This window comes from Pipistrellus hanaki, assembly GCF_964339955.1.
Source record: "Pipistrellus hanaki genome assembly, chromosome: 13".
In the NCBI taxonomy this organism is placed as follows: Eukaryota; Metazoa; Chordata; class Mammalia; order Chiroptera; family Vespertilionidae; genus Pipistrellus; species Pipistrellus hanaki.
The window spans coordinates 36,837,429-36,853,482 of NC_140515.1; the positions used below are offsets into that span (position 1 = coordinate 36,837,429).

The window sequence follows — 16,054 nt, forward strand, 5'->3', positions numbered from 1 at the left end:
AAATACTAGTTCCCGTGCCGTTTCTCTTGAGAGTCTCCCAGAACTTCTTTCTTTCCTTTCCCCTGAGCCTCTTTCTTCTGTCTCCACATCTACAGAAAGGCCTCCTTTGTTGAATAATAATAATTGATCATAGCCTTACTGCCAAACACTGTGCCAGGCACTGGGATAAACGTGGAGTTTATCTCTTTTGAAGTTGCAGGCCTGAGGGGCAGACAGGTGTGTGGGAAGAAACATTAAAACCCGCAGTGGTAAGTGTGAGGAGAGAGATGAACGAACGATGTGGGTAAGACATACCAGAGTCACTTGCTTTGTGTCAGAGAGCCTGGAAAATGGTCCCTCAAGTCCTTCACATTCAGGTGTTTTCTTCCTCTCCTAGTATTTCAGGGAACAGGGTCTGCGGAGAAGAAGGGGGAGTCTCGCTCCGCATACACTTTGGTTCTTATCTATATTTAATGGTGCTAATCGAGGTTCTTAAATCCACTCAGCCTGTACCACTGCCCTGTATGTACTAATTTCATCAATATCAAAAGATAAAATGCCCGTGCAATTGACTTACTCCGTTTAAACAGGAACATGGTTTTTAAAGGGAACGTGACTGAAATGTAACAACAGCAAGATCCTTACTGCTAAATAAGGGTCCCCTTTTTAAGCTATTGAAAGATGGATGAGCAAAATACAAGCGTGAACAAAAAAATGGGAAATAATGACAGTACAATGGTGGGAAGGAATGCTTTATCATCATCATTGAAGCGACAGGAAAGCTTTTAGTTTATTAGTCGGCACTGGGGACACGTGGCTGCCTGATTTGAAGTCAGCGACAAAATGCATCAGTCGGGGACGCTGGTGCCTGAGATTGTGTTGATGTGAACTCCGGATGGGCACCCTGGGGCAGGCGTGCTGATTCTATCTGGCCAGGTAGATGGCAAAGCTCCTGAGGAGCCCAGTTGGATCCATAAATCCTGTGACTTGATTGAGTGTGAATCATGTTGGAGGAAAGGCCTGATTAGAGAGAAAGCGTGGAAATCGTTGGTTTTGGGGGCAGCTCATGGCCTGAATGAATTTTAAAGGGACAGGACAATAAGTGTCTTCGATGGAATCAGAGACTCTGAGAGCTGGACAGTGGCACCCAATTAGGCAGACCCTTTCCCAGTTTCCAGGTGAGGCAGTCAGCAAGGTGGAATCACCACTGGTGCTGGTTGGGGGTCCTTGGGCCCTTCATGTGAAAAGGACTCTTCCTGTTTTGTTCGTGACTGAACCCAAACAGGGCTAGGCATCTAGTGGTTGCCCAAGCAATCTTGGTTGACTTCATGATCAATGCTATTTCTTTCTTCCTTACTCTTTTTCATGAAAGTGCCAAGAAACCCCTAGGTGATAAAGCATTTTGCTAAAGACAGGTATTTGTCAAGTTTTGTTATGATTATGGTGTAAGCTTAGAAGGTAACCAGCCGTGATTCAAATCCTGGTTCTGCCACTCAGTAGCCATTTGGCTTTGGGAAAATTTACTTTGTAACAATGGGGGTAAAGCTATATAGAGTAACAAAGGACCAGCAACATAGGTGTGCACTAAGCATTAGTTTTTCTTACCCCCTCACTCCTGCTTTCTGTCCTCAGAGAATATTTAAGGTGGGGGGCGGAGTGTAATAAAACTTTAAAAAAGTGATTTTAATTTATTTCAGATAATACATATTTATCTTGCAGAAGAAATAAAATTATTGCACTACATAAGCCTAAACACTATACAATCACTACAAATACATATTCTGTGGATCTGATATTATTAGTCCCATTTTATAATGGACTAGAGGCCCAGTGCACAAAATTCATGCACGGGAGGGGGGCTTTCTTCAGCGTGGCCTGCGCCCTCTTGAAGACCAGGACCCCTCTCTCCTTACTGCCCACCTGCTTGCTGCTCCTTACCACTCCACTTGCTGCCCCTTAGCACTGCCACCGCCGCTATGCTTGCCAGCCATGAACCCGGCTTCTGGCTGAGTGGCGCTTCCCCTGTGGGAATGCATTGACCACCAGGGGGCAGCTCCTGCATTGAGCGTCTGCTCCCTGGTGGTCAGTGAGCATCATAGCGACTGGTCGTTCTGGTCGTTCCGCCATAATGGTCGCTTAGGCTTTTATTATATAGATGGGGTCAATGCCAAAGCACTATCAACATCGGGAGGAAGAGGAGGGCTCAAAACTAGGGTATCCCAACTCAAATTCTAAGACCAGGGTGTTTTTTTCAAATCCGTGGTTCATATGATCTGTTTCTTATCCATCCTCTATGTCGGCTTCTTTATAGAAGGCTCAGATCCTCCCTCCTTCACCTGACCTCAAAGTCTGGTTGTGCTACCACCCCTGCCTTCTAACATCTGTAGGCATGGGTGTGCCCTCTCCCAGGGATAATATAAGTTTTTCCGGGTACTTCCTGCTAGAACTGTCTCGTCCAGAGAGCACTGCTTCTGTTACCCTGTGTGTCTGCCCATTCCCTTAGCAGATGGCCTTTTTGTGGGTGGCTACCATCTACATTTAACTTCCTGAAAATCAACTCTACATCTTCTCTCATGTATTAGAAGTACCCATGTTTTGACTGTGTGCTCTATATTCTATAATCAAAGTTAATGTGTGAGGTTGTACGAATATATTACTGCACAACATTGTGTGTGTAATACAATATAATATTGTACTTGAAAAATTGATGGGATTCTTTTCAAGAGTTATTATGGGAGGTTTAGTTTCTGCATTAACTTTGAATCATAGCTCCTATCTAAAAAAGTGTTTCATTAAATTTGCAAGACTATTCCCTGGGTTGAAAATACACAAGTAGACTTACTCGTGAAGGGCACACATTTTGAGTCAGGCATTCCTGGGTTTGAATCCCACCTCTGCTTAATCTCTTGACTCTCCATTTCTACAGATGTGAAATGAGACTAATGCTAGTGCCTGCGCCTTAGGATAGCCGTGAGCCTTGAAATGCGCAGTGTGCATCTATAGCATCCCAAGTGCCCATCTTCTTGCGGGCATATGGAAATTATTCAAACTACAGCTGTTATTGGCTGGCGGCATCCCTCAAAGGTTAGAACTCATGAGTAATTTCCCTATTGGCAGTGGTTTGCTGTGTTGCAAGGGAGTTGTGAAAACTAGAAATCAGCAATCAATAGTTGATTTCTATAGCTATAGACACAACCACTTACCTTCCTTCTCTCTCCTCGTCCACCTCTCTTCCCTCCCACCAATTTTATTCCTAGACACAAAGATGACTCGAGGGTTATGCTGTGGCTTCTCTGAGATTTAACTTCCTCTGTTCCTGCTGGTGCCAGCTTTACTTCCAATGCAAAGTATGCTCAGCACTGGCCCCCAGACGCATAACCAGAATATAGAACCAGTCACTCCATCCTGCAAGGCCCACAACAGACCAGTTGGTTGTGTTTGACTTTCTGTATCTCCCACTTTTGTCCTGAAAAGATCCTAGGCACCCAGCAACAGAGAATATACGGGGCACTGGCTGCTATCAAAGTCCAATATGCTACTATCATAAAATTCTCTCTCTCTCTCTCTCTCTCTCTCTCTCTCTCTCTCTCTCTCTCTCTCTCTCTCTCTTTCTCTTCAGGGAGATTCCATGCATATCTTAAAGCCCTTTCTCACCCTTGGGCACAAATTAGAATCTCATGAGGGCTTGTTACAACACAGACTGGTGGGTCCACCTCCAGAGTTTCTGATCCAGTGGGGCTAGTGTGGGAGCCCAATCATTGGTATTTGTGATAATTTCCCAGGTGATGTTAATGCTGTCAGTTTGGGGACCTTAAGCATTCACTGTCTGTAGGTAAACTGCCTTTTCTCTCCTGTGTGGTGTGACTGAGAACAGCGTTAGTGGTGAGGGAAGGGATCTGACATTTACTGAGTACTTATGACATTTGCCATGTGCCAGGTGCTTCACTGAGCACTTTACCCATATTGTCCTGTTTAATCTTCACAGCCATCCTGCCAATCAGCTCAAAAAATTATTTATTGAGACCCTGTTATGTATGAAGCAATGGGCTGTGCTAGGCTCTGGAGAGATGGAATGAAGAGAATGTACACTACAGGCCCAATCCTGACCTCCTGGGCATTCTATTTCAGTAGGGAAGCATGCTTGCAAAGAATAGTCTGCTACAAAGAAAACGGAAGACCAGATAGGCCAAGTAACTTGGCTAAGGTTACACAACTAGTGGGCGGCGGAGAAGACAGAACAAACTTAAAAACCATTTTACTTCCAGTAAACCAGAGGTTCTCCGACTCTTGGGTCTTAGGGCCCCTTTATACTGTCAATAGTTATGGAAAACCCACCAAGAATTTTTATTTGGATTCAGTTACTGTTTCTGCCTCTCAGTAGCTGTTTGGCTTGGGGAAAATTACTAAACCTCTCATACTGAGCCTTATTCCATCATTTGTAACAATGGGGATAAAGCTATACATAGTAGCAAAGGACCAGCTGGGGACTAAGCATTAGTTTTTCTTACTCCCTCACTCCTGCTCTCTGTCCTCAGAGAAAATTTAGGGGAGGGGGTAATAAAACTTTAAAGAAGGGATATAATTTGGGTTTAATCTGTCAACATTTATTGTCTTAGAAATGACAACCAAGTGGTTCACCTTTTGAGAAACATGGAACTGCAAGTAGCTCTTTCATTCTCAGATTCTGAACCCTAATTTGTTTTAGTGACTTTGGTCACCATGAAAGATGAGAAACTTCTCATCTCTTCCCAGCCATTGTTTTTAAACACAAGAGTCTCTCTTAAGCTTTAGCTTATATTTCTAGTGATGGTGACTTCTCTACAGAAAGTCTATCCTGCTCTGGAATTTCCTTTTTGTATGTATGTGTTTATATATGGTATGTATGTATGTCTATATGTCTATGCATGTGTATATATATATGTAAATGTATATCTGCGCCTACATCTATACCTACACCCATACCCATACCTATACCTATACCTATATCTATATCTATATCTATATCTATATCTATATCTATATCTATATCTATATTTGTCTGTGGTAAGGAAAAGCAACAATTAAATTGCCAATCACAGAACCAGCTAAGATAATAGTGGCTTTGCTGTTCATTGAAGGACCTCTATCCCAGCGGAGGGCATTGAAAAAGGTAAGATTTATAAAAGCCTGTGACGTGTGTTACCATCACAAGGGAAGCCCGAGCATGCTGAGAGATGCCTCCCGCTGCCTCATATAGGAGGAAAAGTAGATGCACGATTGGGCTCGAGGGCCTGCAGATTTGATGTAATGTTGGCAACTGAATCGGGTTTAATCGTGGGCTAACGACCGGAATACTGCCCTTTCCCGTCATTTTTACTCATTATCTAATGGGAAGGAAAAGTCCTAGCAGACATTTTCCTTTGGTGTGTAATGGCCCGTGGTTGTTCCGACACTGACGCGCGCTCTCTGGCTGACTCGGGATGTTTTATGGCGTCGTTAGGTTTTACCGAGTACAATCAACAGAATCGGAGCTGACATAACAGTGTGGCTCTCAACTGATGATCAATGAATTCAAAATTGCCTTTTGTTTTTTATGGAACCCAGAGAACTAAGGGTATAGTGCAGCAAGCTTAGTGCGGCTATTTATTTAGATGAGAAGTTAGGAAGAGGATCTGCCCATCGTCCGATTATTTGTTTATTTTTTTGACACCAAACATCTGGCTCACTGGTTCATGGAGAAACTTTGAAAATGTTTGTCCAGATGTTTGGTGCCACTAGCAAAATAAGCCAACCCAAACCAAGTGATGCTAGATGATCACTTGTCATCTTCCTTAAACGCTGAAATTGGACACGAAGCGTCTCTGTTGGTGGACCTGAGGCAGCAGGCATTCCTGCACACAGCATCTCTGGGTAGAGCGAACATTTTGCCAGGGGATTGTAACTTTTTGGAAGAAATACCTTTCTGGGAAGAAGCACTTTCAGGAGGGTCTAAGACCGTGGTTGGCAAACTGCGGCTCACAAGCCACATGTGGCTATTTGGCCTCTTGAGTGTGGCTCTTCCACAAAATACCACGGCCTGGGGGCCTGGGCGAGTCTATTTTGAAGAAGTGGCATTCGAAGAAGTTTAAGTTTAAAAAATTTGGCTCTCAAAAGAAATGTCAATCATTGTACTGCTGATATTTGGCTCTGTTGACTAATGAGTTTGCCGACCACTGCTCTAAGGCATAAGTGACTGTTGAATCACCATTTCACCTTCACATCCCACGGATGTCTGAGATACATCTCCTGAGGCCATCGCCTGGAAGCCCTCTGAGCTATTCCTAAGTTGTGAGCTTTTGCCCAGAATTCTCAAATTCTGACTTGATGGGCTCATGTGAGCAGCACACACTCACTCTACGTGGTGAACCCTGTTGGTTTTGCAGGTTGCAAGGGCCGCTTTGGAGAACCCCTTTCTCTAAAGCCGTGCAAACAGAGGGGTAGCTGGGCCACCTGTTTCTGACCTGCCCACCTGCTCAGGTAATGGGCTCACAGAAGATCAGACCTGCCTACTGACCGACCCTTCACTTCTCCCTGCATTGTCTTGCCAACCAAGCTAAGCAGCCTAGCTGAGAATTGCCTCCAGCGGGGATGGATGAGTTATTTTCTAAGGGGATGGCATGGTGATGGAATCTACCTAATGTCATGGGAGAAGCTGGGGAGAAGACCTAACATTCCATTAGGGAGGGTCGGTGCTTGGTTGCTTAGGTGGAAACTTCTGTCTTTGCTTGGATGGTCAGAAACAGTCCTATTTCTGATTCCCATTCCTCCCTGTATTGTCTGAGGAATTATAATAGTTGGTTATAAGGTTCACTCCCTTAGTTCGTTATTCTGTTATTTTTCATCGAATCTAAGGGAGTTTTGAGGTGAAATAAGACCCAATTAAGGCAAACTTGAGACCTGTAGCCCAAAGAGGCCATTGTCAAATGAGATCCCTCTAGGGCAGAGGTCAGCAAAATACAGCCCCTGAGTCAAATCTAGCATGCAGACTTTATTTTTTTTTTTTGTAAATAAAGTTTTATTGGAACATAGTCACACTTTTTACTGCCTATTGCTGCTTTCACTCTACAATGGCAGAGTTCAGTAGTTGCAGCAGAGACTGTGTGGCCCATGAAGTCTGTTTTCCTTGCTTTTTCTAGAAACAGTTTGCTAACACCTGCACGTGGGGCATATCTCTATTTGGCCTTCTCCAGGTGGGAAATGTACATAGACTTCAGAAAATCCAAGGGAATATTATTCTGAAATAGGGACTATGGACTGAATATCTAACTGAAAAAAAATTAAAAATATTTTTATTGATTTTTAGAGGAGGGAGGGGGGGGGAGAAGAGAGAGAGAGAGAGAGAGAGAGAGAGAGAGAGAGAGAGAGAGAGAGAGAGAATCATTGATGTGATTGATGTGAAGGGGAAACATTGATAGGCTGCCTTCCCCTCTTCCCTCAATGGAAGTGCAGGATGGAGCCCACAACCCAGGCAGGTGCCTTGCCCGGGAATAGAACTAGCAACCTTTCAGATGATGCCCAACCAACTGAGCCACACTGGCCAGGGCTCACTGATAAAATTTTGTTGCTATGCATTGTGAGGATTTTGTACACAGTAGGAGCTTATAGGATGAATGATTATGCATATCAAGATACATGACTTATGGTCTGGTTTTATTTCCCCAGTTATAAAATCAAAGTGTTTGATTTGATCTCTAAGGACCCTTCTCGTATGGCTATTCTATATACTGTTAGAGAGAGAGGAGGTAAAGCAGTCTTGGTGCCTTGCACCCCAGTCTGCCAAAGTGACAGCCACGGCCTTGAGAGTTGCCACCTGTCATATTCACTTAGCATCAGCTGGAATTATTAGGAAGGGTCAACAAGCATGACCACCTGCTGACAGTGATATCCGGTGTCTTACATGGAGAGAAACAAAGGGATTCGGGTTGAGAGCATCAACATTTTGCTTAATGCTTGTTCTGAGCTGCTTTATGAAGATGGGCTTGAAGAATGGATTTGTGTTCAGCAGCTCTCAGCATCACCTTGGTCACATGCCAGATGTGCCTAAGGCCCCTTCACTCAATACCAAAATCATACACTTAGTTTCCAAAATTGTTCTTCAGGGAGGAGACACCTCCAGATTGATTACTTGGTGGGGATGGAAGGAGGAGAGGGGATGGCAGTGTGCTGGCTCTTAGCGTCCCCTACCCCCCTATCTCCCCTGGGGAGAAATAGGACATGTGCCACCCCGGGCTCTGTGGTATGATTTGGGTAGCTGACTCCTGATTCAGAGCATATGCCCTGTCCCCCTTTAGTAACGGGAATTCCCACGGTCCTCTGCCAGGGGGAAAAAAAGCTGGGGTTTCCATCTGCTCAGTTCCACAGACCTGACCGCGGGGCCACCATTGATTAATCCATTCCTTTGGGAGGGTGACACGCTGCCTCTGCTGAGAGGTGAGCGGAGCCTCAGCCCGAGGATCCTCGTCCCAGGCTGCTCCCGGGATTTCCTTCCAGGCACTCCAGCCTCCGGAGCACTGGGCTCGGCCGCCGCAGCCCTGCCTACCTCCCATCCTGGTAAGTGACTCACTCACCCAGGCAGGCCAGGCAGCTGAGAGCAGGCGGGACCCTGGGCAGCCCCGGGCTGAGGATGGGGGAAGCCCACACAGAGGCTTTTGTTCCCCCACCCCCCACCCCCCCTGAAGAACCCAGACCACTTTCTCCCTTTTGGGGAAGAGAAGGGTAGGAGGCACAGGACAGGACTGACAGGGGCAAGGTAGAGTTTGGGCCATGTATGTTAGTGTGTCTGCTCCCTTTAAGCTCCACGGGCGGGAGGCGTGTTGCATGGACAGACTGCCCAGTCCCGCTGGGGAGCAGGATCTGTTCCTCTCTAGGCTTTTCGTTTTGAGCTCCTAATACTCCGAACTTCTGAAAGCCATTAGCCTCAGGGCGAGAGGCAGAGAGATTGCTTTTTGATCTGCTGAAGTTGCAGTTCCGTAAAGTGGCATCCCTGTGTCAGTTTGGAGCATTAAGGCAAATTTTCCCCGAGTCCCGAGTTTCGTACTGGTTGCCTCTATTGCTCTGTGTTTTCAAGTAACTGGGCAAATCATACGTACGTCACGGTAAGCCTTCCTTACCCCTTTCCGTGTGTATCTCAGAGGTAATACATTATATTCCGTGTGCCCCAATATAATGCATGTTTACAATCATGCACCAAATTTGTCTTTTAGCGCATTGTGCTACAGACTGGTGCAATACGGTGCCCATGCCTCTGAATCAGATTTATGTACATCCTCCGTCTAAAATAACAGCTCCCCGAGTCTTTCGGCTACTCCCGACCCAGGGCTCAGACGATTTTAAGTGCAACCGAGGCAGAGCCTTAGAGGAGAAGTTCCTTTTAGTAAAAGTCAGCCCGGTTTCTGCAGCTTGGAAGGGAAGATGCTAACTGTCGGCCTCCCTGGGTTGGCCATCCCGTACAACTTTCCCCCTTCTTCCTGCCCGTCCTGTGGGTAAAAGCTGGTCCTGGCACGGAGACCCTCAGAGCTGCTCCGTGTTCTCGGTACCCAGCTCCCGAGAGACGTGCCGAAGGGGAGGTGATAAAGGACACTCTTTTCGAGATAAAACGTGATTCATAAAGGTGGCAGCCATGCCATATGGGAGCCGTGATTAACAGCGGCAGAGTTTGCTAACAGTTTTTTAAAAATAAAGCGATAGAGCAGATTTCCCCATTATTCCGTGCACCGGTGCTTGCTCAAGTGCATCGCCCTGGTTCTGCTCGGCTCCCTCTGATTCTGCAGCCGCCGAATCACTCTCCGTGTCTCAGTGGGGCCGGTGTCAGGGCTTCCTTAAATATTTCCCGGCTATTCTCCCAGCAATAGCTTAAGTTTCAGGACACTGATTTGGTATATTAAGACGGCAACCTCCTTGAAAAGCACTCATCTTATTTTCTTCTTTAGAGTGTGTTTGAAGGGAACGCATTTGGAATTGCTTTCCTTTAATTTAGAGCTGGGATGGCGGTGGGCAGGTGCTTAATGAAGTGTCACAAGTTTAAATGGCCTTCCCCTGCCATCACAGCAGATATGGGCTGCAGGGCTCGTGGGGACAGACAGACAGACGGGCACAAAGACGGGTTTACCTCTGAGATGGGCAGGGGAAGGGGGAGAAAGCTCCTATATTAAAATGTAATCATCACCTTAGAGAAATAGGTTCATTCCAGGAAATGCATTTTCATGAACTTCAGTTGTCTTTGGCAGAGGAAGCAAGAAGCAAGCCCTCTTTTCCTGACAGCTAACTGCGCCCCCCCACCCCCAATTCTCCAGCTATTTGTCTTGCCTGGGGTGGTCGTTCTCATCTTGTTTGAATCACAGTTCCCTTAGAGAATCTGTTGAGAACTGAGGACTCCTTGCCTGAAAAGTGAACACAGACTAAAGTCTGCATCCAGTTTCAGGAGTGGTAGGGACCTCCCTGAGGCAGAGACCTTCTCCCTTTCCCACCCAGAGTTGCTTCATTGTATCGTCAATGGATGTGTTCTCCATGGCAAATTTATTTATTTTTGGTTAAAAAGAAGTACGTTAACATTCACAAAGCCGGGGCTACTCTGTTAGAGGGAAAGGAGAACATAGAGTCGGGGACATCTTGGGAAGCGGGAGCTGCCCAGGGTCCTGTATGGGGTTGTCACAAAGCGTTGTGCGTTTGCCAAGATGCAGGCTGCCGCCTTCCTGTGTTGTCTGGGCACACTCTGAATTGAGTGTCGCGGTCCTGGGGGTGCGGATGGAGGAGGCAGGTGGAGGAGGGATGATGGCAGTGCCACAGGGGGTTGGCAGAGAGGGAGGCATGGCTGTGTGCCAATGAGTGTCCTCAAAGGCCCTCGCCTGCACCCACCCCATGGAGCCTGGGAGCCTGGATTCCCTGATGGGCAGCCTGGGGAGCCCGTGGACTGAGGGGGTCATGTGATGCCTTGGCACAAATAAAAGAGAGGCCTCCCACTGCACCTCCTGGTGGAGAGCCAGTGGTGCCTCAGGCTTATGCCCAGACGCCCTCCAGAGCTCTCGGGTCCTGGGCCATGAAATGCAGCCTTCTTGCTGCTGACTTCCCGGGACCGGTGGCCCTTCCGGGCAGGCCATGGTGGGTGCTGACCTGTGAAGCAGATTGGCATTGGAAGTGATTCACACACAGCTTTATGCAGGTGCATCCGCGAGCCTGGAGCCAGGTGCTGGGGGGCCTGTAAGGCACCAAGAGATATTCCGGAAATAGAGAGGGATCGAGCATAAACATGGAAGACCCAGAAGCCCAAGGGTAAGACTTGTCCTGCATTTCAGCCTTGCCCCTCTTTTTCACTCTCCTTTCTCATTCTCCTTCCTCCCACCCTTTCTTCTAGCTTTCCTTGCATTTTTCTTTCCATCCTTCCTTTCTTCTCTCCTCTCCCCATCCCTTTCTCCCCTCTTTTTCTTTCCCCTCCTCATTGTCTTCCTTTTTATTTTTTCCACTCACCTTCCCTCCTACTCAGTCTTCCTTTCCTTCCATCCTGCCTTCAGTTCTGCAGACATTTTGAGGTGTCCCCCGGGTGCAGTCTGTCCTTAGCTTGCATGTGATTTTCATCCCTTCTCCGTCACAACGGGTCTCCCTTCGTGCTCTGCAGGGAGAGAGACAGATTTTTGTTCCTTTCCCTTTCCTCCACTCCTTCCTTCCTGATTTGCCTTCCTGAATCGACTAGTGAACACCCACCTGTGCCGTTTACTGCCTTCAGGGGAAAAAAAAGAAAAAGAAAGCTAAAATGATGATGGACTTCGCTGTCAGGGAGGTTAACATCACATTTAGGAATCCAGGTACAAGTAGGCGAGGAGCCAAATAATAGTGTCATTGCTGCATGATGTCACCAAACAAAAATGTGAGATGATGCGAGACAGTGTGAGTGCTGTCACTCGGTGAGTGGAACCAGACATGTTTTGAGCCCAGAGAACGGAGCCGTTTTTTGTAGGGTGGACGGGTTCGGGAACGTCTCACAGAGAAGAAATACAAACGGGGGTTTCATATAGGATTTTAACAATTTGGAGAGGAGAGAACATTTCAGTCCAGGCAGGGGGACTGGTGTAAGGAAAAGCACAGTGATACCGGTCTGTTTGGTTGCTGTAGTTGCTTTATTTTCCGAGGGAAAGTTTCAGGAGAAGCTGTGTCACTTTTTCAGGGTCTCTTAGACTTCTCCTGGGGGTACTGTCATCTCCTCTCTAGTTTCCACATTTCCCCCTTGCCCCCCCCCCAAATGCCATTTCTCTTCTGCTGTTGAGGGGCTCAGGGGAAACATCCAGTTTATCTGAGACCCTACCTTGGTTAGCAGTCACTCTATGCTGCAGGCAAAAGCTACTTAGGGTGGAAGTCTGAATAGAAGAGAGGGCATTGCGATGGAATTCCCAGTGTGGTGGGTGAAATTTCAACTACTTTTTGCCAGCTCTTGGGTGAGCCGGTGCCCTGCTTTCGGCGCTGGTGGGCTGACCAGGGGAGAGTTGAGCGAGCCTGGAAATCAAAGACTTCAGTTGGAATTTCCTGTGGTCAGTCTGACACAATCGAGTGCCATCCAGGACATAATGCCTGGCGTGTCACTGGAGTTTTGTGTTCTTTTTATTGAAGCAGATTAGGGTCGAAAGGATCTTAAAGGTTGTCTTGCCTTTTAAATGGTCCAGTCTTATAGGTCAGAGAGCTCTCTCTCTCGCACATGCACATTTAATTTACGTTCTCGGATGTTTTCATAGTAGATGTGTGTTATGAGCTGAAACCAACTTATAATAGTGCCCTATCGGCCCTATCTTACCCCAATGTCTGGTTCTTTCGTGGCAGCAACTTGAATGAAATGTGACCGATACATTGTGATGACAGCCTAGCCATGGAGGCTGGAGATCCTAAGCGTATTCCCTCTGAGGCTGGCATTTCTCTGCCACTGTTCCATCAGGTCCTGTTGAAGGCTTAGTCTCGTCAGCAGCGTTGCTTGGGAGGCATAGGGTGTCTGGAGTCCCCTCAGCGTGTGGCCTTTTGATTTTTGCCCTTAAGTCAAGGACAGAATCCCTTTACCAAATATTTGCTGGCTGCTCAGAAGAGAAATGTTCTTGTTGGTGCATTCTAATTGATTATCAAAAAGTTCACGTTCAGGTGTAATATATAGCTCGCGCGCGTGCGTGCGTGTGTGTGTGTGTGTGTGTGTGTGTGTGTGTGTGTGATTAAAACAAATGATTCCTTTTCTTTCCAAGAACAGTGTGGTGATTCTCAGGGTCTATTTGATCTTTCCTTCCCTCCCCTCGTCAGGTGAAACCTGGTGAAAGGGGTTGGTCTAACACAGGGGTCTTCAAACTACGGCCCGCGGGCCACATGCGGCCCGCAGAGGAGTCTGATCCGGCCCGCCAGGTTTTTTGGGCAGTGAGCGCAGCCGAGGTGTTACAGTAGGAATTAGTAGTTCATATAGTCCGGCCCTCCAGCTCTCTGAGGGACCGTGATCTGGCCCCCACTTTAAAAAGTTTGAGGACTCCTGGTCTAACAGAAAGGAAGGGGGAAGGAACATGGCTCAGGTGGTAAGCAGAAGCCTGCCTCACTCTAAGCTACCCTAGAATGATTTTGCCAAAAGGCAACTTTGACACTTTTTAAATTCAACGTCGCATGCCAGGAATATGGAAAAACCTAAATCCAGAGACGTGAAGTGATTTGGGCCAAAGCGGTGCAGCAGATTAAAGATACATAAGCCATCGAGTACAGATTCTACGGCTCCTGAAAGTAACTTTGACATGCATAATCTTTGCATCCTGTTAGCGAAATACTTTAGCAAAAGAAAGCAGTGACAGACAAATATTTGATCAGGGAATAAATCAAACAGTTTTGTTCCACATTTTATTAGGAGTGATTTAAATTAGTGTCTCGTGAAAGACACAAGCCAAGAACATAATACAAGACAATAGAAGTGTGTTTCTCCCCATGTACCGTGGGACACACTCCCATGTAATTAGAGTACATTTCCTACTCCCAAATGCCAATGTCAGACAAGAGAAAGATTAAGATAGCTTCTGAATTGAAAACATTTTAAGGAAAACAAGTGAAAATAAAAATAATCTGGATATCGGGGAAGGAAAACCCAAGTAGTCTAATGAACAAAGCCATCCCTTCTAGCCCCTGTTTCCTCCTTCCTCCTTCTCTGCTGCCCTGGCCCTGACCCCAATCCCTGGGAAATTCACAATGCCTGGCCCCAGCACCCCCAGGAGGAGGATGGGGAGGATGTGGTGGGGGTAGCTCTGGGCCATCTTCTCTATGCTGCCCCCTTAAGGAAGGATCTGAAAGTGCCCCAAGTGCACCATTCCTACCCAAAGCATAGTTTGAGGACCTTTTGGTCTGAGGCTATTGAAGAAGGGGCTTTCTTTATAGAGCTGTCTCCTTCTTCTTCTTCTTCTTCTTCTTCTTCTTCTTCTTCTTCTTCTTCTTCTTCTTCTAATATGTTTTATTGAGTTTTTACAGAGAGGAAGAGAGAGGGATAGAGAGCTAGAAACATCGATGAGAGAGAATCATCGATCAGCTGCCTCCTGCACACCCCCTACTGGGGATGTGCCGGCAACCAAGGAACATGTCCTTGGGCAGAGTCGAACCCAGGACCTTTTAGTCCTCAGGCCGACGCTCTATCCACTGAGCCAAACCGGCTTCGGCAGCCCACATCTTCTTGAAGTTCTTCCAATAGCAGCCACCATCCTTAGAGCTCTGCTCACCTTCGAGAACCCTCAGGACACTCCGGTGTGTCCACCTCAGGAGAGAGTGGTGCAGAGTGAGTTTGCCAGCTCAAGCACAATTCAGCTCAGCTTCAACTCAGACCTCGTCCTTCATTTCCCACCTTTCAGGGTCACTACTGTCATTACCCCAAACATTCATTGATCACCTCGGTAGGTGCATTACTAGAAGCAGATGGTACACAGAAGCATCCATGCTCCAGATAAGTCCTTTCTCTGACTGCATGATACCAGTCTTCTCTGTTTAACCCTCTTCCCAACCCAGTGAGGATCCAGGGTGGGATCAGAGGAAGGATTTCCACCATTGCCATCTTGGCTCCTAATTTCTGTGTGCCTAGGAGCATCACTTCTTGTTGGCTTTCACAGCATGTGTCAAGGGCCTGGAGCTCAGATTCTGCCCACCACATGCCCACCTAGAGCAGGTGTCAGCAAACTGTGACCAATGAGCCCAGTCTGGCCTCCCTTTTAAAAAATATGTAAATAAACTTTGTTGGAACACACCACACCCATGAATTTTCATATTGTCTATGGCTACTTCTGTGCTACAATGGCAGAGTTGAGTAATTGTTACAGAGACGATTGGGGCCTGCAAAACCCAAAATAGGTGCTATCTGGCCCTTGGTAGAAAAAAACCTACTGATCCGTGGCCTAAAGATAAGATCTAAGGAAGAAGGAGAAGTGCTTCTAGTGCAATATGGGGAAGCAGCAATCACCAGCTGGTTCTCCAGGTAGGCACATCAGGAGAGGAAAGGAGAAGATCAGGGTAAGAAAGTCACATATAGAACAAAGGGGACCAAGGAGAAATGAACTGCTTTGATACAGGCTGCTACTGCTTACGCTGTAGTCTGTAATAACTCCTCTAATTTCAATTGAAGTTGCCCCTACTATTGTGCCATGTCTTCCTCATCACAGAAGCCATGAAATATTCCAGGGATGGGAAATGCAACCCATTTCTTTGAAATGATTTCTACCTTCTCATAGCTGTGCCCTGCTAGCTGTTTATTACAATTTCAAAACTGAACTCTCCTTTTGGGATATGACCTTACATGTTTTAAGTGTTGATTCTGAGCTGAGTCATTAGGTTCTCCCTCCCCAGGTACCAGAGCCCCCTCACTCCTTTGAATGTGTTGAGATTTTCTGGGCCACCAGCTATGTGTGAAATACCCAGAGGGACCCACACCCCGCAGATTATCTGCCTTTTTGTCCTTAGAGAAGCCACAAAGGAAGGCAGAGTGTGGAATCCAGGCTATTTTACCAATGCATCTTTTAAAATATATATATATTTTATTGATATTTTACAGAGAGGAAGGGAGAGGAATAGAGAACTAGAAACA

The 16,054-nt window shown here is 46.7% G+C and overlaps 1 protein-coding gene across 6 annotated transcripts in view; it reads left to right on the forward strand.

Annotated features, from left to right (window-relative positions):
- Positions 1-16,054, forward strand: part of CPNE4 (copine 4) — a 335,819-nt gene that overhangs the window by 23,971 nt on the left and 295,794 nt on the right. Inside the window, exons 1-2 of one of the 6 annotated variants that reach the window (XM_084902135.1) lie at positions 8,422-8,547; positions 11,146-11,265. The exons of 4 other annotated variants lie outside the window; for them this stretch is intronic. In XM_084902135.1, coding sequence (XP_084758261.1) covers positions 11,243-11,265 — 23 coding nt within the window. In that variant the 5' untranslated portion in view covers positions 8,422-8,547; positions 11,146-11,242. Of the gene's footprint in view, positions 1-8,421; positions 8,548-11,145; positions 11,266-16,054 lie in introns of those variants that run through there. One more of the 6 variants, XM_084902138.1, reaches the window with a different exon arrangement.